This window comes from Pectinophora gossypiella, chromosome 2 (assembly GCF_024362695.1).
Source record: "Pectinophora gossypiella chromosome 2, ilPecGoss1.1, whole genome shotgun sequence".
NCBI lineage: Eukaryota > Metazoa > Arthropoda > Insecta > Lepidoptera > Gelechiidae > Pectinophora > Pectinophora gossypiella.
This window is the reverse complement of record NC_065405.1, coordinates 6,079,777-6,102,232: the sequence shown is the minus strand read 5'-3', so window position 1 is coordinate 6,102,232 and position 22,456 is coordinate 6,079,777. Positions and strand designations below refer to the sequence as shown.

General features: G+C 37.4%; 6 protein-coding genes across 9 annotated transcripts in view; 3 read left to right on the top strand and 3 right to left on the bottom strand.

Annotated features, from left to right (window-relative positions):
• The first annotated feature begins 1,699 nt into the window (after positions 1 to 1,699).
• Positions 1,700 to 3,027, top strand: LOC126371642 (protein Mpv17). Its single transcript, XM_050016958.1, has 2 exons — positions 1,700 to 2,088; positions 2,178 to 3,027. The coding sequence occupies exons 1-2, from the start codon at positions 1,879 to 1,881 to the stop codon at positions 2,532 to 2,534; spliced, it is 567 nt and encodes a 188-aa protein (XP_049872915.1). The 5' UTR covers positions 1,700 to 1,878; the 3' UTR covers positions 2,535 to 3,027.
• Positions 3,028 to 3,641: 614 nt separating this feature from the next.
• Positions 3,642 to 6,379, top strand: LOC126376450 (exosome complex component RRP42). 2 transcript variants are annotated; one of them, XM_050023774.1, is made up of 7 exons: positions 3,642 to 3,670; positions 4,088 to 4,203; positions 4,390 to 4,586; positions 4,823 to 4,988; positions 5,254 to 5,433; positions 5,908 to 6,137; positions 6,256 to 6,379. In XM_050023774.1, the coding sequence occupies exons 2-7, from the start codon at positions 4,147 to 4,149 to the stop codon at positions 6,356 to 6,358; spliced, it is 933 nt and encodes a 310-aa protein (XP_049879731.1). In that variant the 5' UTR covers positions 3,642 to 3,670; positions 4,088 to 4,146; the 3' UTR covers positions 6,359 to 6,379. The 2 variants fall into 2 exon arrangements, with proteins under 2 accessions (XP_049879731.1, XP_049879720.1); XM_050023763.1 differs by lacking the exon at positions 3,642 to 3,670 and having other exon boundaries at positions 4,060 to 4,203.
• Positions 6,380 to 6,397: 18 nt separating this feature from the next.
• LOC126376432 (protein ref(2)P-like) lies at positions 6,398 to 14,548 on the bottom strand. 2 transcript variants are annotated; one of them, XM_050023747.1, is made up of 8 exons: positions 14,391 to 14,548; positions 13,993 to 14,169; positions 13,533 to 13,694; positions 11,212 to 11,381; positions 9,878 to 10,673; positions 9,436 to 9,579; positions 8,908 to 9,093; positions 6,398 to 7,279 (listed from the first exon to the last, which is right to left on the bottom strand). In XM_050023747.1, exons 2-8 carry the CDS (start codon positions 14,165 to 14,167, stop codon positions 7,134 to 7,136), a joined length of 1,779 nt encoding a protein of 592 aa, XP_049879704.1. In that variant the 5' UTR covers positions 14,168 to 14,169; positions 14,391 to 14,548; the 3' UTR covers positions 6,398 to 7,133. The 2 variants fall into 2 exon arrangements, with proteins under 2 accessions (XP_049879704.1, XP_049879706.1); XM_050023749.1 differs by having other exon boundaries at positions 8,908 to 9,078.
• Positions 14,549 to 15,267: 719 nt separating this feature from the next.
• LOC126379163 (uncharacterized) lies at positions 15,268 to 16,476 on the bottom strand. The gene is made up of 2 exons (XM_050027825.1): positions 15,813 to 16,476; positions 15,268 to 15,725 (listed from the first exon to the last, which is right to left on the bottom strand). The coding sequence occupies exons 1-2, from the start codon at positions 16,474 to 16,476 to the stop codon at positions 15,415 to 15,417; spliced, it is 975 nt and encodes a 324-aa protein (XP_049883782.1). The 3' UTR covers positions 15,268 to 15,414.
• Positions 16,477 to 16,485: 9 nt separating this feature from the next.
• LOC126379170 (biogenesis of lysosome-related organelles complex 1 subunit 5) lies at positions 16,486 to 17,478 on the bottom strand. The gene is made up of 4 exons (XM_050027837.1): positions 17,399 to 17,478; positions 17,113 to 17,195; positions 16,859 to 17,044; positions 16,486 to 16,662 (listed from the first exon to the last, which is right to left on the bottom strand). Exons 1-4 carry the CDS (start codon positions 17,427 to 17,429, stop codon positions 16,486 to 16,488), a joined length of 477 nt encoding a protein of 158 aa, XP_049883794.1. The 5' UTR covers positions 17,430 to 17,478.
• Positions 17,479 to 18,482: 1,004 nt separating this feature from the next.
• Positions 18,483 to 22,456, top strand: part of LOC126373090 (arfGAP with SH3 domain, ANK repeat and PH domain-containing protein) — a 43,642-nt gene continuing 39,668 nt past the window's right edge. For both annotated transcript variants that reach the window (XM_050019095.1, XM_050019087.1), the window contains exon 1: positions 18,483 to 18,802. In XM_050019095.1, the coding sequence (XP_049875052.1) occupies positions 18,677 to 18,802 (126 nt within the window). In that variant the 5' untranslated portion in view covers positions 18,483 to 18,676. The remainder of the gene's footprint in view (positions 18,803 to 22,456) is intronic.

Here is a 22,456-nt window from a genome sequence, read left to right as displayed (position 1 = left end):
GTACGTACGACACTTTCTTGAGACGGATTTAATCTGTTTAAGTAGATACTTATATGTAACCATAGTCCACGCGCATGATTTGTGAACAGAAAATCAGTTAACTTTAAAAAGTACATCCTCTTCTTCTATCTTGTGGCTTGTGAGGTGGAGTACCAACCCCATTAACCCTGGTGTCAGGGTTACTATTGAGCCGTCAAAGGCCCCTGACATTACTCATGGTAACGACTACTTACTTACATCAGTAAGTAGCAACCGGGACCAACGGCTTAACGTGCCTTCTGAAGCACGGATCATCTTACTTTCGGACAATCTGGTGATCAACCAGTAATGTCCTAATCAAACTAGGGACCACAAAGTAATTTTTGTGATATGTCCCCACCGGAAATCGAAACCGAGACCTCCGGATCGTGAGCCCAGCGCTCAACCACTGGACCAAGGAGGTCGTTAACGGTAAAATTACATCCTTATCCTCAGATCTTACATGAATTACGATATATACACTGTCAATATTTTTTTATAGTTGATCGCAGTTACTACACTTACTTACATCAGTGAGTAAATTTAGACCAACGGCCTAAATATTCAGGAATATTTTGAGTTTTACTACGTTTTACCTATCACCCCATCCTTTACATCTTTATCAGATGATTCAAACAGCGTTTCTGTCGCAGCTTTACCTAAATAGGTAGGTATTCTACTCATCCATCTAATGTTGGTATATAACATAGTTAGGCCAAACGCAAGCGCAAGAGTCCGTAGCAACTCGGTAGGCGGAATTGTATGAAAATTGATATTGACAAGCCGCCGAAGGAATGTTCCGTTACTCCAGCGTTCGTTGTTTACTCCCTAAAACAGTCCATATGAGTAATATACACATTTTAGTACTTTTAGTCATTTAGACGATAGGTACGGTCACGAGCATTAATATGTATACACTTTGGTACCATGTCACATTAACTTTTTTGACAAATTGAACTGTAAGTCTCACTAAATGTCAAATATGTTAGTGCGACAGAGTCCTAAAGTGGGTACATAATATTGCTCATGACTGTACCTAGTATCTACTTATCAAGCACAAATTGTTCAAGTAGATCCACGTAGTAGATACGCTTGCCCCCAAAGCTGGCTGAAAAAGTTCGCAACTCACTTAAATACAAAAAAAACTGCAATTCATTTTTATGCCTTATAAACAAGCTTATAGACCCGCATTAGAACAATGAGTGCCTACATCGGAAGCCCACATCCGTCTGCTTGATGAACATTATAAGTAGGTAGGTAGGTGGTTATGCCAGTAGGCTTTATTCTTAGCTGTACCTACCAAGTACTAATATAATAATAACAATAAATAATATTATATCTTTATTTGTACTTTATACGCCTAAAATATATTAGTTCAACAATTACTTATGTACATGTATGTAGGCCGTGACATAATTATTATGAGTCAGCTGCTATCCCTAAAAGTTTGAAAACGGAGCTAAGGACACCAGCTACCATCCAAAAGTTGCATACATATATTTATCAAATATTTTCGCGCGAACTATTTACAACCCTGTAGGGTACAGGGTATAACTTTTATTTAGTTCGCGCGAAAATATTTGATAAATATATTTTTAAAATAAAAAAAATTAATAATGTTCTTTTGTTCACTTTGAAATCCATTCATTCATTCGTTCATTCTTGGGCCGGTCGTCTGAGCCGGCTGTCAATGTCACCAATGTCATTTTAACACAATTTTAACACGAGGATCCTGAAAAGTGTTCTGATAAATGCATTTTTTAATATTTTTATACTCATCACAGTCTTGTGTGAAATAATATTTGCATAACAGAAAGGGCAAAATAATGTTCCAGTGAACCAATTTCATTAACCCCTAAGATGTCATTGGTTACAATGCAGAGGTTTGCAATTTTCAGAGCATACCAAAGGGTGCTTTCACGACGCCCTTACTTAGTCCAAGCTATTCAGACTGGTGCACTTATGGGCGCAGGAGACCTAATCTCTCAAACTATAATAGAAAAAAAATCTTTTAAACAAATAGAATGGCAAAGAAGTGCGAGGTTTTCGTGTATCGGACTGTTTATTATCGTAAGTGTTTAAAACTGTTTTTAGAACTTTAATGTTAATCTTAGTTACTGATTTACGATTAATCAATATTAACTTAATTTCTATTTCAGGGACCAACTTTACGTGTTTGGTATGGAGTACTTAATAAACATATAGGACACACAGGCAAAACTGTTGCAGTCAAAAAAGTGTTTTTAGATCAAGTTGTATTTGCGCCTATGGTGTTATGCTCACTACTCTGCATAGTGGGTGCTTCCCAGGGCAAAAACTGGGATTCTATTAAACAAGATTTGAATACAAATTATATAGATATCTTAAAAGCAAACTACATGCTTTGGCCGTGGGTGCAGCTACTAAACTTCTATTATATACCACTTCATTATCAAGTTCTGTTTGTACAATGTGTAGCATTATTCTGGAACACATATCTGGCATGGAAGACTAACAAGATCTGTGAAAAGAAATAGGTACATAGGTAATTTTAAAATCAGTAATGGAAAGTGTATATTTAAATAATCCTTGAAGTCTCTCTATTATTAATTATGTAGGTTTTTCATATCAAGGTTAAATAAAAGATAAACAGGTAGTCAACCAGAAAATCTAACAATAAAACCAATGTAAATATTAGAATGTAAAAAATAAAAAAGTAGTAGTGTTTTTGAGATATAAAATATAATATTGTGTATTTTAAATAATTCTATTACTTTTTTTGTTATACTGTCCTTGATTGCTTGACATACAAAAATTTGTACAAAGTATGTATTAAAGCGAGCTAAGTATAATACTAAATTAGTTTCAATGGTCAGTATTTAAATTTGTGTATTCATACAATTTTAATTTTACTAATAAGAGTACTGAGATGTTGCAGTTACCAAATATAATAAGTATTGTAATTTATTTCGTATCATATTGAAATTTTTACATATTGGTTTCCTACATTTATAAAGATGTGATTAACTATTGCATTGTTTTATTTTTGTCAACTAATCAATCACCTCGTTTCAGGAAAGAATGAAGAAAACAAATGTGGTCAGACAACCTAGTATCAGACCTTTTTGTTGATTTTCTGTGCCCTCCAAACAAAGACCAAGTATGTATTACTAATCTAATACTTGGGTCTTGCCTCCAAAGCTCTAAAGAAATAATAATTATAGTAAATCAAATAAGAAGTTGGATTAGTGTGTAAGGATATGTGTATGTATGTAACATTATAATCCGAAATAATTCCTATTTTTATAAAATTACCTTTGGTAAAATTAATTTAAAGCTTTATTTGGAAAAAAATAGGCTTGACCTTGTTTATATAGTTATATTATTATATGCATTTACCTTTTATTGGTAGATATAGCACATTTTAACTTCATGAATAACATTTTAAGAAGCACTCAGAAAAAAAATACTTGGCTTAAAAAACAAGCATCCAGGCCATAAATTACGAAAAATATTTTATCTTATTTTTTTTATTTATACACGAGTTGCTTACTTCATAATGAATAAACGAGACAACGCTCTACAAAATGTAATAGCTCTATCGTATTACTAGTTGCTAAAATTGAACACATAAAACACGCCAAGTACAAAACAATGCTAGATTTACCATTTGGGCTTTTTGGCGGGAGGCGGGAACGGGACAGTTGCTTTCTTCATTGAATAATCTAAGTAATTAATACGAAGTGGTGTTTTGTGGTTAATGATCGCATTAAGTTAGTCGGAAGACATTCGCGAGTGTTATTATATTGGAGTATTCAATAAACAAAGTGTATCTGCCTATTTTCGCTTCGTGTCAGGAAGCCGCTTCATAACTCAAAAGTTTATGCGGACTTTTGAGTTAATTCGTTTGGGGTTCGGAGTAGGAGTCTACTCCGAGGGTGGGGGCTTAGGTTTCATCATCATCACCTTTCATCATTTCATTAATCATCAAGAAAAAAAATACGTCAGACATGGCTGTATGGGCATAGTTCCCTTTGCCTTACCCTTCGGGGAAAACCAAACCAAAAAAAAAAAAAAAAATTACCATTTGCTGGCAGACGATAATAAATTTACTGAATTTATTTGTTATTAGATAAGAAATAACATACAATGGCCGGCCTGTTGCTAAGTCCTACAGAAAAAGTGTTTATCCTTCATGGTGTTCAAGTAAGTTCCATATTTATAACCTATACCTACATATATTTTCCATTATTTTATATTCTTTTCATTTAAATTCTTTTCAACTCTAAAAAAGATCTTACTGTTACATAAAAATAAATTGTTTTTGTGACAAATATTTTAATATTTTCCACATGTACCGCCCTACCTAATCCAAATAACAAAAACTTGTAGGATGACTTCCGTTCAGATGGCAGGTCAAATATTGACTACAGGCCATTGGAACTGGAGACAGACGTAGTGAGTCATGCTAGTGGTTCAGCGCGACTACGGCTAGCCAACACAGACATCCTCGTTGGTGTAAAAACAGAGATAGATGTGCCTAAACCAGACCTGCCCAACTTAGGAAAGTTAGAGTTCTTCGTTGACTGGTAAGTGGATATTATTTTTATAAGTTTCAGATGGTAGAAATACTCATTATCTTATTTTACTAATCGAAGGAACGACGATGAAGACCATCTGATTATAAAAATATATATAAAAACAAGATTTATAATTTCCCTTGAAATCCTTGAATCTGCTGCTTGAATAGTTTAGTATTAATTTCATCAAGATTTCAAGTTCAAATTGTAAAAAAATGTTCTTTATTGCTAAACTTTTTCTCCAGCTCAGCAAATGCCACTCCAGAATTTGAAGGTCGTGGAGGTGAACAGCTGGCTAGCAGCATATCCAATATGCTGCAGAAAGCATACCACTCCTCACAGGCATTTAATCTGAAACAGCTCTGCATACTTGAGGGAAAACAGTGCTGGAAACTTTACATTGACATTTTGGTATGTTTCATTTATGATAAATTATTTCTTAAAATGTTATTATAATAGTGATGGTAGTGCCTCGATGGGCACTAGATGTTGAGCTGAGCTATCTCTATATGAACTATATCCTACGAGAATCTAAGAGATCCTATGCAATAGAAACTACTGCTTCAAAATAATACCTATTTGCTATCTTTTTTATTGATATGTTCATAAATTAAGTATTTAGTAGTTATGGTCTTTTAGGATACTTTGTATAACTACTACTATATATAATTTTCAGATACTAGAATGCGGTGGCAATTTATGTGATGCTGTATCTTTAGCAGTCAAAGCTGCACTGTACAACACGAGAATACCATTTGTAAAAGCAGCACTTATGGATGGAGGAAATGTGGATTTGACCCTCTCAGATGACCCATATGATAGTAAGTTGTTGGATGTGGGCACTGCTCCCCTATTGGTAAGTACAGGAGGTAAACATAGAACTATTCAGCATTATAATATACAGCTTTAAATACATATTATTATAATGAATTCAAGTGGACTTCTGAGCTTAAGAATTGGAAATGTTATTGTTGCTATGGATTCTGCCCTCGTGGCAGCCAATAGCCGCTGCGTCTATTGGTCGAAACCCTCGATTATAATACGCGCCGCGCGCGGCGTTGTTGCCGTGCCGCGAGTGCTGAATCCATAGCGGCGCGAGGTCCCGTGCAGAACCTGCAGGTGAACAATATACTTGGTTACCTAAGAGTTATCCAGTAGATAAAAGTGTATTATGAATGTTTTTCTATTAAGCTAGCATTAGACTAATATTCTTAAAGAGCACCTTTTCCAAAGCGCCTTATAAAATCAGAAAAGCAATTTTCACATCCAATGTTTTGCTCACCAAAAACAGTTGCCAGCTTATACATATAATCAACTGACTCAATTTTAGGTAACTCTATGTAAAATCGGCGACAAATGCGTGGTGGACCCTTCGGCGGAAGAAGAGAGTTGCAGTGTGATATCACTTGTGGTCGGCATCACGGGGAACCCTCGGTGCTACTGTGATAGAAAGGATGCAGACAAGGTGCCTAATCTAGAGGGGAAGTGTAGCACGATAGCAATGAATGGCGCTGGCAGTGTCGCGCCCAAGACTTTGAAAGACGCTATCCATCAAGGCATGTAAGTAGAGAATTTATTCCACATCTTTGTTTTATGTAATTAGTCTACTTATATGCTATCCTCTCCAATAAGGAATGCGTTAATAGTAGGCATATAATGTATATCTGTTTTGTTTTAGTATTGCAGCTAAAGCTCTTGATGAAGCATTGGGAGACGCTTTGATAAGAGAGCAGGAAGAAAAAGTAGGCTTCAAAAAACATTCCTATGGCTTCCTAAAATAAATGTTACAGCTTTAATAAAAATGTTTTATTAAAACACCATTTTAACCCCATAAAACCTTTATTTAATATTTCGATACATTTTTAAATAGTTTTAACATCACGACGACAAAATATAATCTATATCCTTTATTCAGTCCTTCAGATTATCACGTCATTATCACATACCAGATGTTTCTGTACTACTAAATCTGGATACAACTTAATAATTATATTAAATACAATTATAATGTATTTTGAATTACATACTAGACTACAAGGTACATAATTTTATCATATCACATAAAATCACTAACAAAATAAATCAAAAATAATTCGGAGATTTGATTGAATCAAAGGAATGTGAAAAATAAATTTTGTGGTAAAGATGAAATAATAAACAATACCAAATTGTACATACCACGTTTTCAGTTTAAAAATCAAACTAGATGTTACTGCTCAAGATATATAGCACCAAATTAATAAAAAAAATCTTATGATTTGTACGCTAGTACAACATCCATTATATTATGTTAGACTATGCCTACATTGAAAGCGTACGCACGGTGCGGCGCGGAATTCCTAAATACCAGTTAGAATAGGATCGCGCGAACACTACTCGTGAATAATAATTTAAATAGAGAACGCGAGACAGAAATTGACAATACACCGTGCACACACATTGTAGATGACCAATAGATATCAACCCCTATACCAAGTAGTTAATTCACTACTCTACTTCTACATACGATTAGAAGATAAGTAATCTTATTATAATTGGGGTTTTGTTGACGGTTGTTTACTTCTTGGGTGTGACTGGAGTGAGCAAGTCCAGGACTGCCGCAATGTTGCCGTCCTTGCTCTCTACGAGCTGAGTGAGCCAGCCTCCGTCATTGGTGAAGCCCATCACTAGCATCTGCTCGATGGCCGCGTCAATATGCGCTTCTGAAAAATGCAAACAATCATTTAAAGATGGTGATTAAAACTCGGTGAGGTGTCGGTACTTAGTTCCTCTTGCGAAGGATGTGCCGCTGATCTTGTGTTGAAGATTCAGGCTTATTATGAGCAACGAAATAAATTCGTTATGGATCTGAATTATTGCTATTTTTTCTGTATAGCTAAACTATGATATTTAAGGAACTAGTTGTGTAACTATTAGGTATTTCAAGTTGTGTTTCAAAGTTACTATTACTTGTTATTCTTCTTCTTATCGTGTGGGTTGTGAGGTGGAGTGCCAACCTCATCAACCCAGGTGTCAGGATTACTATTTAGCCGCCAAAGGCCCCTGACATGGCTCATAATATTCTAATGATCGTCTTCTTCTTCCACAGTAGATGGTTTCACCTCCGACTTGGCCGCATCTGTCTCGCTCCGAGGATCTCCTTCATCATCCTGGAACTGAGTCATGGACCACCCAGTTGACTCAGTCGTCGTCATGTCCTTGAGATGATGAGTATGAATGTGGATGGATATAGGCACTGACTGACTAACCAAAGAAAAAAAAGAGGAACAGGTTAGTTAGCTGGATTGTGGGAAAAAGGATATGTGTGAGAAAGGTATGACGGAGAAGATGAATGGAAGAGGTAATACATGTCGCGCCGACCCCAATAGTCGGATAAGGGCAGGAGGATGATGACGCTTGTTACTGAGGCGACTTTTTTTTGTAGATTTGCCGCAGATGGCATTAACTACTTGGCCGGACAAATGGGGAGCGCCGAAGGCTCTCACCCGGTACAACGTTTAAGACCTCAACGCGAACCTCGGCTCAGAGAGTCGTCTGAGGAAAACTATTTGAAAGAATTAATCGACCCTAGCGGGTCGATAGCGATAAGCGCTGATTGAGGGAAATCGTCGACCACGCCGGCGGGGTCGGTATCCGGGTCCTGAAGTGTTTGGTGTCGCGAGCTGATTGGCCGCCTCTATGGCTAGAGTAATCGGGTCGTCGGGATCGTATATTACTTACTGAGGCAACACGAGATCTATGATTTACCGACTATCTGAAGCGGCGGCGTAGCAGTGCTGTCTATACATCGCAAATGCCTAAGTTGGTGATAGTAGTTAAAAAAAATGGAACTAGAATGATTCACAAGCCAGTTTATCTATTTTATATAAACTCAGACAATGAAATAAGGACTGATAAATTATCTGCAATCCTTTTATCGACAACGTGTGAGTCATTTTAAAAACAATATTATGACTTACGACCTACTTACTCTTCTGTTTATGATATTAAACTACAATTTAATAGTCGGAAAAAAGAAACATTAATATGACAATTATAAAGAAAATTAAAGGACGCGGGGCGGGCCGGATAATTTCGCCGCGAACGAAAGAACAAAGGGAATCATATACTGCCAATACACAAGGACGGTTAACAAGACCGCGCCGCCAATACTCGCTTGGTACGCGCTCTTTGTTGCTGCGCAGGCCCTAAATGTTTCAAGGAGCCAGAGTACCGGTTCTTATAGAAATTCGTTTTTTATAGAAGTCTGTTAATCTTAAGGTTACGTAATCGGACACTGGGAAACGGAACAACGCTTAGGAATTGATAGATGTGTGTTAAGTATACATACTAGCATGATGGCGTTGCCTCGGCTTCGGCTGTTGCGGTGTCGGCTTGGCCTGGGCGGGTTGCGCTGGCTTGACTTGCGGTTGAGCCGCGGCGGGTTGCGGCTGCGGGGCAGGTTGCGGTTGCAGAGGTTGCTGCAGCTGGACCGGGGCCGAGGGTTGCGGCCTCTCCGCCTCTTTGGGATTCAACACTAGACGATTAAACACGTGTCAATGATTGATGGAAATGGAACCCAAATGGTATAAACAAACATTAGTATACATAATAGTACACTGACCACTTAGAAAGAAAGAAAGAAAGTATTTATTATACTTCTAGTACTACTGCTACTAAGGTTTTGGTTTGCCATCGTGGGAGGACGTGATGCTGACGACTGACGATGCTATTTCCGTAGCTGGGAGGGTACTATATAAGTCCGCCATCAACTCGAAAGGAGGAAAAACAAAGGTAACAAAAGCAATTGATTTTTTTAACAAAAGGTGAGGCTACATTAGCACTATTATCATTATTATATTTATGAAGTAATATTTACCAGCAGTGGCGGCATTCAGGGGCGGATACAGGCTCTGCCCTTCGGTGATCCTCACTCGCTCTTGAAACTCCGAAGGCAAGTTGAAGCCAATGGGGGCTGCCTCACCAGAGGCACTGCCTTGCTTCATATAGGCATCCATCAAGTCTAAAGAAAATGTATGCATTGTTTAATGACGAGATGTTTATGCTATGACTAAACTTTCATAGATTCAAGAATATTATTACGTATGGAACGGTAACTATGCTAGGTTAGATTTACCTCATCCCATGGGTCTATAGTCTAAATGACCGTAAGCCGCTAAGGAGTAAAGAGGAGCGCGCGCGGACTATCTGTCTCGCTTGCACTTACGCGATAAGGCGACATATGGTAGCAATGACATTTTTGTATGGAGTGCTCGGGTGTGCATGAGTAAGCCGTTTTCTATATTTTATTCAATACATACCTCTCTCCTTATTGATCAGTGTCCAGTCATCAACTTTGTCCGGAGACTCATCCCTCTTCGTTGAGCTTCGAGTGGACGACGCTTCAGAGTTAACGCTGGAAGTCTCTGGGTCCTCAGGGGCTTTCTCAGGAGCCTGCTCCTCTGCCGGAGCCATATCGACATCGCTAGTGTTGACGGACGCATTGTTAGTCACCACATCGTTGGTGTTCACCGCGGCATCATTGCTAGCAGAAGTGGATGGCGTCGGGATCAACCCAGACAGAGCCTCAAAGTTGCCAGTGATAAACATGTTAATAAGTTGGGGGATTGTCTCGGCATTGATTTCGGGGCATTGTGGCATAGATGAGGGGGTGAAGGGGCATCGGGTTGCTGGCTTTGGAGCAGACTTAGGGGCAGAGAAGGGGCATTGAGGCGGCGGGCCAGAGAAGGGGCATCCAGGCTTCGGAGCAGAGGTACTAGCTCCAGGGTTGGGAGCTTCAGTACTCTCTGGAGCAGTTCTCTGTTGCTCCCCATTCTGGGTGTTCTGGGGTCTTGGGGTTTCACCAGCTTTCTTATCGACGTCAATGTTGACGTCACCAGCTAGGTTCGCGAACTCGTTCATGTAGGTGGCGAAGGTCTCTAGCCAGCTGCCTCGTTGGCGGTGGTGACGACGCTCGTGGTGTCTCTCGTCTCGGTGCTTCCTCTCGCCACTCTTCTCGCGCTTGTGTTTCTTGTAGTTGCACTCATCACCGACGGCACCAGTAACCGTCTTCAAGAAATGGCGGGAACGCTTAATGGCTGCCTTGACCATGGCGCGCTGAAAATATTATTGTTATGTTAAATCATCTCCTTTATGGTTAGTTGTACAGCATTTACATGTATTGTTCTGAACTTGACTTGAAGAGGAACATTGTGGAGCACATCATAATTCTCGAAGAAAACCGCAATTTCGCAATAGAAATATAGGTACTTCAGGCAACTAATATATTTACCATGTGTACAAGTATATTACTTGCTTATCATCCATCACGAATAGATCGTAAAACCCAGCTAAAGGATCGTGACCAGGGCTGGTCTCTAAAATATTCTGTACCGAATCTATCGACTACCCGTTTTTGTTACATTTTTGATCAAGTTGAATTAAATAAACACAGTCACAAACTTCTTTTCATTTTTTTAAATGCCTACAGTACAGGCAAATGAAACGTAGTCCATAGAGCCAAGTTATATAGTCACACACCAAGAAAGTTTCATCAAAATTTGGCCAGTGGTTGTGGTATGAAAGAGAAAGATACAACTTCGTCAAGTTTCATAAATAATATTAATAGGAAGTAGGATGGGATAGGATGACTTACCGACATAACAGGTGCGGGTACTCGCAGCATGCAATGCTCAGCGTGCTTGCCATCCGCCTCGCAGCGGGCACAGAGGTCGTAGTCATCACAAGAGGTGCACTTGTATCGCCAGCCGACGACCTGAGAGTTACATCCGTCACACGTGACGCCAAAGTGTACCGCGTCCCGACCTAGTTGGAAATAATAACTTTGAAGATTATTTTTCTATATTTTTGTTATTAGTTTATCTTAAGTGCAGTTTGTCCCTAACACAATTGACTCGACCATTATAGACTGCGATACGGCTCACCAACTATCACGTTGGTCTAACAGACAGCTTGTGTTAAATTTATTATATTTTCTATAACATATTACTGATTGTACATGCTAATTAAGCGCTCCCCATTTGTCCGACCAAGTAGTTAATGCCATCTGCGGCAAATCTACAATAAGTCACGTCAAAAAAAACATGCTAATTTATTTATAGCAAACAAAGGGCTGACAGAGTATTTATGATTGCAAAAACTCAATCAATTGAAATTGTAGTTGCTTCAATTTTTATGTTTGGAAAATTCAAACTAAACTATGTGTTTATAAACTAATTACTTTATCCTTGCGTCACTCAATGTTATTATCATTCTACGGGGTAACCTCAGGGCGCGCAACTACTGAACCGAATACGGATTACCTACCTATATAAAGAAACAAATCACATCCAAACAACTGATATGCTCGGTTGGTAAATTGTATTTCTGTTGTGCAAAAGGTTTCGGTTGGATTCCCGGCCGGAAGCGACATTCGGCCGCACATAGTTATATTTGTTTTAAGATTGGTTTGAACCTTGATTTAGCGTGTATAAAGAAATGACGAAACATAACACCGCGGCGTTCAGAAACTGATTAAAGTAATTCAGAATTAATAAAACCTTATTGTTATAAAGAATTGAAAACAAGAAAACTTTATTCCACACTGCTATATTATAAACAGTTCCAAAGTCGAATCCAATTATAAACTGGAAACAATTATATTAAATACCTATGTTTGGATACTTTGTAGGTGTGTACCTACTTTACATTTATTTTCAAGGTTTTATTCTGCTTGTTTTTACTTTTACTCGTAGTCATTCTGAATGAATAAAAAATATTATTATTTAATAAATGAATAAGATATTTTAGTATTTGTATGAGAAAGAAAACCATTATTACCTATACCTAAAAAGAGAACTTTTAAAATCACCACAAGAATTGATTAGCATAATCATGAATAGTGTATATTATTAACAAATGACTGTCATCAGTATACATTAGCTTTAAATTTTGCTGTGTAATATCACATTGGTTATGGAATAAAAGAAGAAAAGGAAATGCATAGTTAAAAAAGCTCATAGAGTTTTTAATCTACCTAATATGTACAAACCTTTTTAATAGGCTTCAAAACAAAAGTTCACATTGCAGTTTGTATGGAAATACTGTCCTGTAGCGCCATGAATAAAAGCGGTCATACATCGTACCCATTGTTACTAAATTCATCAATAAAATTCGATAATTGGTCCAAAAGTAAAATGAAATTGATTTTTGATCATCTTATAATAAAATTAAAATAAACAAATATTTTTGAGTTTTTTTTTAAATTGCTGACTCATTCACTCCATCTATTTGAGCAATTTGCCAACTGAATATGACTCACTGCTATCTTACACCACTTGCTCCAATTTTACATCTTTCTATCAAATTGCATTATCATCAGTTACTAAATATTTTGCCTACAAAAACAAACATGTTCTGTTATATTGTAGGAATTTACTTATATTTTAAGATAATGATAATATATAGATATTTTTTATGGTGTGAATGTTGTGTGAACCAAGCTAACTGTAGAAAGCCATGGTCATTATTTGGTTCATCATCACATTCAAGGTGTGTGAGTAAAAGTATATTACTACATACATACCAAGAATGGTGGGAAGGGGAATAAATCGGTATCACTAATACATATACATGCAAAAGATCTAACTAGGATGCAGTGGCCATACAAAAGTTCACGGCTTAGAGTAGATTCTGTCTACTCCAAAATTATCTACTATTATTATTGTCTACTATCCTGACCCATCACTTTTGCTTCCTCCACTCTCCTCAAAGTCCCTATAACTACCACTGGCAATATAACTTACTACTCTAAAACCGCATGATACCTAGCACAAGGTTACAAAAGTTGATTGGTTTATCCTATGTAACGGTGGTGAGGGCAAAGAAGACTTACAACTTCTTCTATAGTGAGGGTTGTGAAATGGATGAACCCAAAAAAATGTAAATATGACAAACCAAAAATGTGCAAAAACTTACCATCTCCACTTCCAGAGACAGCAGTAATGATGATGTTAGCTTCATCCTCAGATTCAGCCTCCTTGCAGTGGACGTGCAGCTTGATGAGGTCGCCACTCATGGCAGTCAGAGCAGTCATGATTTCGTCATCGGAAGATACCGTTACATCATCACCTTCATCATCTAAGGAAAACAAAATATTAGACTAGCTCAAAGAAGCATATTGGAATAATAACAACTAAGGACTTATTGCTGATCTTCAGTGACAGTGCAAAATTGAATTTTGTCAATTTAAAAATAGTGAAATGCTACATTGAATTCAACATATTTTACAAAAATCACAGTATACAAAAGGATGATAAAAATCCAATTTGACAAGTTTCTAGTCTAAAATTAAATGATAAAGAAAATATACAATAATTTTAATTTGACTATTTCATAAGTTTAAAATCATTTTTATCATGCTCTAGTATTGAATTACCTTTCCATGTCACAGTATAGCTCTTATTCTTCAAGTTAGGGTAGATCTCCTGCAGCTTAGCATTTAGATAGACAAAGCTGGTGACCAGGCTCTTGTCCACACCAAATCTCCTCACCTCTGGCTTGGCATTCTCACTCCAGTATGTAAATACCTTAAATGGAACTTGATCCTCCATGGCTGAAAATGTTAATATATTTATTTTACTGGTCTATTAGGCTGGAACTACTATGAAACTAAAAATAATAAAAGCTCAAAGATGCCATTTTGTTTCAAAATAGATCGACGTAGAATGTAAACAAAATGGCTAGCGGTCACTATACGCTTTAAATTCCAATACCAATCCTGCGAATGTACAGGACAGCGTACAGGATTTTTGTATTTAGCTAAAAATGACTTACTTGTATGATTTCTCAAGTTTTGCTTTTGGGAAAACAATGTTACACACGTCTTACTTCGCACAGCGATAGGCACTGAATGATAATGTTGCGCAGCGTCTCACTATAAATATGGCTTGAAAATATTATGATTCATCAAATATCGAACGTTGGAGAAAAACAAATTTTGCGTTGTGCAATAGTACAGCTCAACTGTCAAAACAAAAAGTCATGTTTCTCGCTTTTGTGGCACAAAACAGGCAATAAAAGCTGAGTTCTAGCATACACCACACCACCACTTTAATAATAAATTCAACCGAACGATTTGTACGTGATGACGTCAGTGTAGATGTGTTTTTATGTTTTTTTTTTACATTTGCTTCAGTGTCACAGAAAACGTAAGCACAGATAACAAAATAAAAATGTTCCACTTTTCGGCCAATGGTCTTGTAACCAAAGCCGCAATAAATTAAAAAAAAAAATAACAAAATAAAACGTTCCGGTACCACGCAAACGAAAAAAAAGAAACAAGATGTTTAGCACAAATCTATATGTAAATAAATAGGTTTCGTCAGATCATCATCAGCCGTGCGACGCCCACTGCTGGGCATAGGCCTCCCCCAAGGATCTCCACGACGATCGGTCCCGCGCTACCCGCATCCAACGGCTTCCCGCGACCTTTACCAGATCGTCGGTCCACCTTGTAGCGGGCCTACCCACTGAGCGTCGTCCGATAACTAATTAATGATATTATTCTATTACTCCTATTATATTATTAGATTATTATTTGAGGGTTCAATTTCCAGTTGATTTGAAAATATTTTCGCAAAAATAAATATATGCCTTTGAATAAATAATTTATTATTATTTATAATAAATATAATGAATAATATACATAACGATGATCCCTTATTACTAATCTCCAAGGAAAAATAGTATTTCTTCTGAGAAAAAATAATACATTTGAGATTTAATAATAAGGGCTTCATGTAGTGTAAATGACTTGTACTTATTATAGGTACCTAATCTAAAATTTAAATTATGTAAATTAATCTTGATGTTCCTTATTTGTTACAGTTGCTCTTGGTTCAAAATCATATGCCTTTGTGTCTGCAAATTTAGGTGGGCCACCTAACTGTACAGTTTCAGGAACATTTAGTTCTTCATTCAGTTTTTTAGCCAAAAAATAAATTTCAGCCAGAGCAATGATCAGAGCACACATTACTCCTAGTAGGAGTTTAAATCCAAAGTCTAGGGTGCCCACCAGCCATTCCACTCCTTTGAATCCAAATAGAAATCCAGCAAAGATAGAAATGATAAATTGACCAATTGCTATTAGTTGTCGGTTTAATTGCTTCACTGAAAACAAAACAAAAAATATAATTAACAATATTAAAAATTGTATAGTGATCCCTAATATTATTAAAGTTACATGAAGTTACTTACACTGATATGAAATGCTGTCTTCAGGAAATCTCATTCGAACATTATCAACACCTTTTGTCATTTTCCTATATTCTCTTGCTTCTTGTTGTGCTCTTAATTTGACACATCTTGCCTCTAAAATTGGATTCCTCTTTATAACTTTATTCTTTGGCATTTCAATGTCAGACCCTTCAAATAATTCATGGAGATACGGAATGTCTTTGTCCTTTATTCTTCTTTTTTGCAGATGTAAAAATAACCAATCCAAATCCGATGTACATAACTTAGGTCCATTTCTTTCTGGCTCACTCTCTTCTTCATCTTCTTTATCTGTTGGTTCTGAACTTTTTTCTTCATCATCAGTTTTATCATTTATCTCAGTCACCTTCTCAGCAGTATCAGGTTCTTCAGTAGGTGGTTTATGAAAATCCATTTTTTCAACCTCCAAGTTTACTTTGGCCATGTTTTCAAAGTCTTTATTAGTGAGACTTATAGAGGCCTTTATACTTACATCTTTTACTCCATTTTGTTTAGTTTTAACTTCCAAATCATTTTTATTTTTGATAAATTTCTGAATATTGGCTGGAATACCATCTTCTACAGAGAGAGTTTGAATGTATTTGAGCAATTTATCTGAAGGATAGATCCTCAGGTCAGTGTCAACAAGAGATCCTTTGAGATCCATTTTTCAGGTTTAGTTATTGGCAATGTTTAGCTTGTGATTCAAATCAGCATACAAATCTCTCAGTTCTTCCTCTTTTTCTTCAAAAGCGTTATCAATTCTCTTACACTTAAAGTTCATATCATCAATAAACTGATCCCATTCTTTTTCCCTCTTCACACGATTTTCAATCCTTTTTAGTTCAGTTTGCTAAAAATGAAATAGGTGTTCTTTTATCGAAAAATGATTAGCAACAGTTTCATAGTAATTTCTATTCTACTGGTGTCTTAATTAAATTGAATAGAGAGGAGGATTTTCATCTACTCGACAGTAGGACACACTATACCTATCAGACACACACAATTTATATGTATAGTAAACATTGAAATCCAACAAGAACTGTTACCTTCTGGAACTCAATATAAGTCTTCTCTACTTCCTCACACTGCTGCAACACCTGGTCAAGCTTCTCACTCAGTATAGGTAATGCTTCTCCACTTCTCTTAATCTTGTCTACCTGCGTATCTTTAATATCAGTCAGCTTCTCCAGTATGGCAAACAGATTCTCCACTTCACGGTCGCCACGCTTCTCCTGCAAATGAATAAGAATACAGAAAATACGGCAAGTCGTACAATTTAAAACTTAAATCGCTTACATACCTCAAACTCCTTTAACATAAACTTTATTTCTCCATTCAAGAACGGCCGATGGTCAAATAATCTCTTCCAAACTTCTCCAATTTCTAAAAAAAGTGAAAAGTACGATGTAAATAGGACAAGTAAATAAGTGCGTTGACAAATTATGTACAAAATGTGCATTTTATATTTTGTTCCAATAAAAGCTACATTTGAATAAAATTGTATTACATTATGAAAAGTAAAATATACCTATTCGCTTCTAATTTTAATTAAAGAATCGTAAAAAATGATAAAAGGCTACACAAACCTCGTGACAGCTCCGTCATTGTTTTAATCATTCATTCGTTCATTCTTTGATAGTCCATTCATTCGTATTTTAGGTTTTTTACAAGGACCAAGTATTAGAATTTGATTAGAATATGATTAGAATTCATAAAATCATATAAATATTATGCAGATTCACACTGTGCGGCTTTAAATGGCTCATTACACGGTAACACGAGCATCAATCAAATGATTTTCAGGCTACATTCCCCAAAAATAATACAGATGGCGTTGTACAGATTTAACGTGATAATTACCTACATTCTCATTGCTGGGGTACATAGGTAATTAGAAAAATAATAGTTGTTTGATGTTTGGATCTAATATGACGTAGAATTATATTGATACCTCAAGGACCAAGTTAGGTCTTTGTGATCTGAATAATAATGGGTGAAAGATGTGTCGTGCTTAGGTGTAATAACAAGGATCAACATTTATATCCAAAGCAAAAACAAAGATAAAAGATGCATTATGTCTGTTATCCCTGTTACATACATACATACATACATACATAAACTCACGCCCGTAATCCCTAATGGGGTGGGCAGAGCCACAAGTAATCAAAGACAACTTGCAGCCACTGTTGATACGAAGTCCAAAGATGGATATGATGAACCTTATGGTGATAAGGGATCAGCCTATCGCCCATAACATTAGTCCATCATGTTAGATGACACAATCCCTCTGTCGGTTATCCCTGTTATCTATGAAATTTGAAAGTTTTACGATTTGTAAAAAGACAAAACCTCTTCCTATTTTACAGTCGGGTGACAAATAATAGTAAGTTGCCTAGCAGAAATTGCTGTTTAACAATAAGGCCGCCTATTGTGCTTATTTTTATTCGTATGTTTATGTCCTTTGTTTGTATATGTACAATAACATATACAAATAAAGTATTATTGATTGATTGAAATAATATTTGTTCGCAAAAATGGTCACACTAGTACCGTCTCGGTCTCGGTTTCATACGGTCATTCGTTCGTATTGACAATCAGTCCCCGGTCACCATTCATTTCAATTTGCCTGCTTGGCGAAACCGTTCATTCATTCCAATCAGTTATTTCGTTTATCTGTGTTGAGGTGGGTGTGTTTTGGGTAGGAATTAGATGCGATATTGTTTTTATTTGCGCAGAAGTGAATTACGCGACGATGTGTTTGGTTTATCATAATTTAACTGTTCGTTTCTCGTATTAAGTGATACTATCAACGAATGTGAAATTCGGTACTTTTGTTGAAGTGTAGAATCGTGATTGTGGTCACCATGCCGGGTGTAATAGGCATCGGTGAATTTATTGAGGAAACTCGAGAGGATTACAATTCACCAACCACTTCGACGTTCGTGTCTCGTATGCCACAATGTCGGCAAACCATCTCGGCTTTGGAAGAGGTAATTATTTCTTTTCTTGTTTTGGAGGTATACAAATTGTTATTTGACGGACTCGAATAGAAGATGGATTCTTGCGGGATGTCGCTACGCCAGAACATAGCGATATTGATCGAATTAAAAAATATATCAAATTATAACTGACCTATAGTTTCCACTGAGATTAGTATTCTGAGACTATATCTGCTTCACATCGATACTTGGTCGGAGACACGTCCACCGATTCACCTCCTGTAGGGTTAAATAGAATGCCCGATGACACCGACACTTTCGGTGACTCGGGCACAAAAAAGGCTTCAAGCCTTTCAAAGCCCATCAATGTTGTCAACATATTTAATATCATACTACTATAATACATAATTATTTAATACTACAATTATAATACATAATTATAAGGACTACCATTATGTCATGACACATTGAGATATATATGATTATACCTAGATATATAACATTATATAATAAGTTTAATATAAGATAGTAAATATAATATAATGTCAAGCCTATTAGTTTAGGGAATGTGATCACATTTGGCTAATTGGACCTAAGAGTATTAGTTTAAACTTTAGCAGTTATAACGAAACTGTATATTGAGACATAAACAAAGGATTCTAGCCAGTTTAGAAATTATCATTTATGCATAACATGCTCACCAGGGCAGACGCTCTGTTCTCGTATTAGTCGGCTCAACCTTACACACCTGGGCAGGCGCCTTAGCATATCTACTCACCAGGGGTAGACGCTCTGTTCTCATATTAGTCGGCTCAACCTTACACACTTGGGCAGGCGCCTTAGCATATCTACTCACCAGGGGGTAGACGATCTGTTCTCATATTAATCGGCTCAACCTTACACACTTGGGCAGGCGCCTTAGCATATCTACTCACCAGGGGTAGACGCTCTGTTCTCATATTAATCGGCTCAACCTTACACACCTGGGCAGGGGCCTCAGCATATCTACTCACCAGGGGTAGACGCTCTGTTCACATATTAGTTGGATCAACCTACACGCATGGGCAGGTGTCTTAGCGTACCTGCTCACCAGGGCAGACGCTGTATTCTCATATTAATAGGTACAACCTACACACATGGGCAGGTGCCTTAACATATCTGCTCACCAGGGCAGACGCTCTATTCGCATATTAATTGGCTCAACCTACACACAAGGGCAGGTGCCTTAGCGTACCTGCTCGCTAGGGGCAGACGCTCTATATCTCATTAATGTGAACCAAAGTTGGAGTGTCGATTCCCTGACTCTCGGTATGATGTTCTCAACGCGGTATGTATTTAGTAAACTTTGGATTACTTTTGAAATAGCTAGATAAATAAGAGTATTATATAAACAGTACATTCATAGTGAGATACTTAGTCTAGATACTTAGCTTCAATGGATGAAATCCTTTGAAAACCACCACACAATTTCAGAACACTTTTCTTACAACCATTAAGTTAACATAGTGATTTATATTCTCCTTTTACTAAGTGGGTATTCAAAAGCTGACAAGTTATAACTCACCATCGACAAATCTTGGGAACAACGCTGGCGGGAATATTTCTGCTTCATGTTGCCATTAGTAATATTGACACTATGTACACTTCGCGACCAACGTCGCGACACGGGATTTGGCGGAGCAGATTAAAATTTTTGCTAATGCGTAACTACGCTTTTTGTAAATAGATTATCGCGATAAACACTATTCAGAATAGGTATAAAAGGTAGGTAGGTATATATCGACAATGCCTGTTCCATTCCTATCTAGGTAGATAGTTCATTGATGTCCATATGCAGTTTTGAATTGGCATAAAGAAAATTGTATTTAGGTACCTATTTAGTTTTATCATAGTTAGGTATTTCGTGAAACGAATTGATAGAGGAATGCTGAATGATTATGCTGACAAATGATTTGTTTATAAACAAAGACGAAATGCACTAAAACAATAAATAAAGGTATAGGTACCCTACAGACTGCACCGCAAGTGACTAAGGTTAGGTAGTAATAGTAACTCATCCATCATCAAGATTTTCTGAAAAAGCATAAGCTTTTTAACCCATAAGGGTTAGGGTGTTTTCCCACTACCTACTCATCCTTATCTGATCCGAGTGCATCAAATGACCGATCCGAAGTGGTCGTAGGACTACCTACCTATATGATAGTTCGCGCAGTACATCCAATATTCTCTAAGTAATTTTCTACTATCCGTCATTCTCGGACTCGGATCGGATGTAGTGCGAAAACGCCCATCATAAAATACCTACCTACCTACTTATCTCCTGTTCAGTCATATAGGTACCTACCTACCTATATGTTCCTACCTATCCAACCTATTGGATAGGTACCTATATTATAAAATAAATACAAAAACCTACCTACCCGCCTTACTTTCAAATGGATGTCTCTGAATAAGGCGAAAATATCGCGCATGTGGATTAAATTGTGTATAGTATAGGTAGGTACATGTTTTAGGCCTTTGGTTTTGGTTTCCTACAAGAACATAACCCGGCCCAGGGGGGACAGAGTCACCTTCTTTGCCACTGGGGCAATTCTTGTTCGGCGGGTCCTTGTCGCGGGGGTGGGTGCCTCTTCAGTAAGCCGGAGTGAGATGGTGGCTGAGTTTGGATAGGGACCCAGACCTACGGGGTATAACGTAGAACCCTTGCCCCGTATCCCTGGGGAAGATCTCAACGGTTGCAGAGTGGGAGGTGGAAGCCATAGGTACGGTAATACAGGCCGGAAGGGGCAAGTCACAGGGACTGTAACCTGGATCTTGACAGAGGGCAGCAGTAACTGTCAGTACTATTCAGCGGCAGAGAACAGGAGTCCTAGTACGGCTTTGAAATAGACTACTCTGGGCGCCATCCCACTCGCGTCAAACAGAGTTCTGCGGGGCGGAAGGCGAGACGGAAACCACTGCCCTATTTTTCCTTAAAAAAGTAGCATGGAGAATGCTACACCGACATAGAGCGTGGCTCTTAAATTAGTGAGTGATAAGTAAATGTACTCACCTAGTTGTAACGAAAAGTAAGTAGGTAGGTAGGTACCTACCTAGCTATTCTTGACTTAGCTATTCTTGAGAATATTTGCGTTTATAGAAATTAATAATCTATTAAAACATGATATTTTGTTGTTGCTTCCTAGGGTACCTGATCTGGGTAAATGACGGTCTTATGAGCGTCTTCAGTCGTTTCGTCGTCTTCGTTGATGAGGTTGATAATCACAACCCAGACGATAGAAGAAGCGTCTTCGACTACTTCCGGTCTCGCGCAGTATCCGTAGCTTCACACCAGGTTGTACCTCCAAAAGGTTTATTTTCTGACATCTTACTCTTGCTTCCTGTCCAATGCGTCTCTTGTCAGCTGTGTGTGAGAGTGCACCTCCATTTGTTCGCTCTTCGCTACATAGAGTTAACTGGTAGGTGCTTGATTTTCCGACGTGATTTTACCACGATTCGCGTCAATAGTATATTTCTACATCATATAGCTTAATAAGCTGATAAAGTTTTCCTTGGTTGAAATGATTGGTGAACACCAAATAGAATTGAATTTCAGAATTGCCACTACGGAAATACAAACTAACCTATATTGATATTAAGCGCCGAACACGAAATATTGCATGTAATGCACGCAACAAAATACCATATTTGACGGTCATGGGCGGA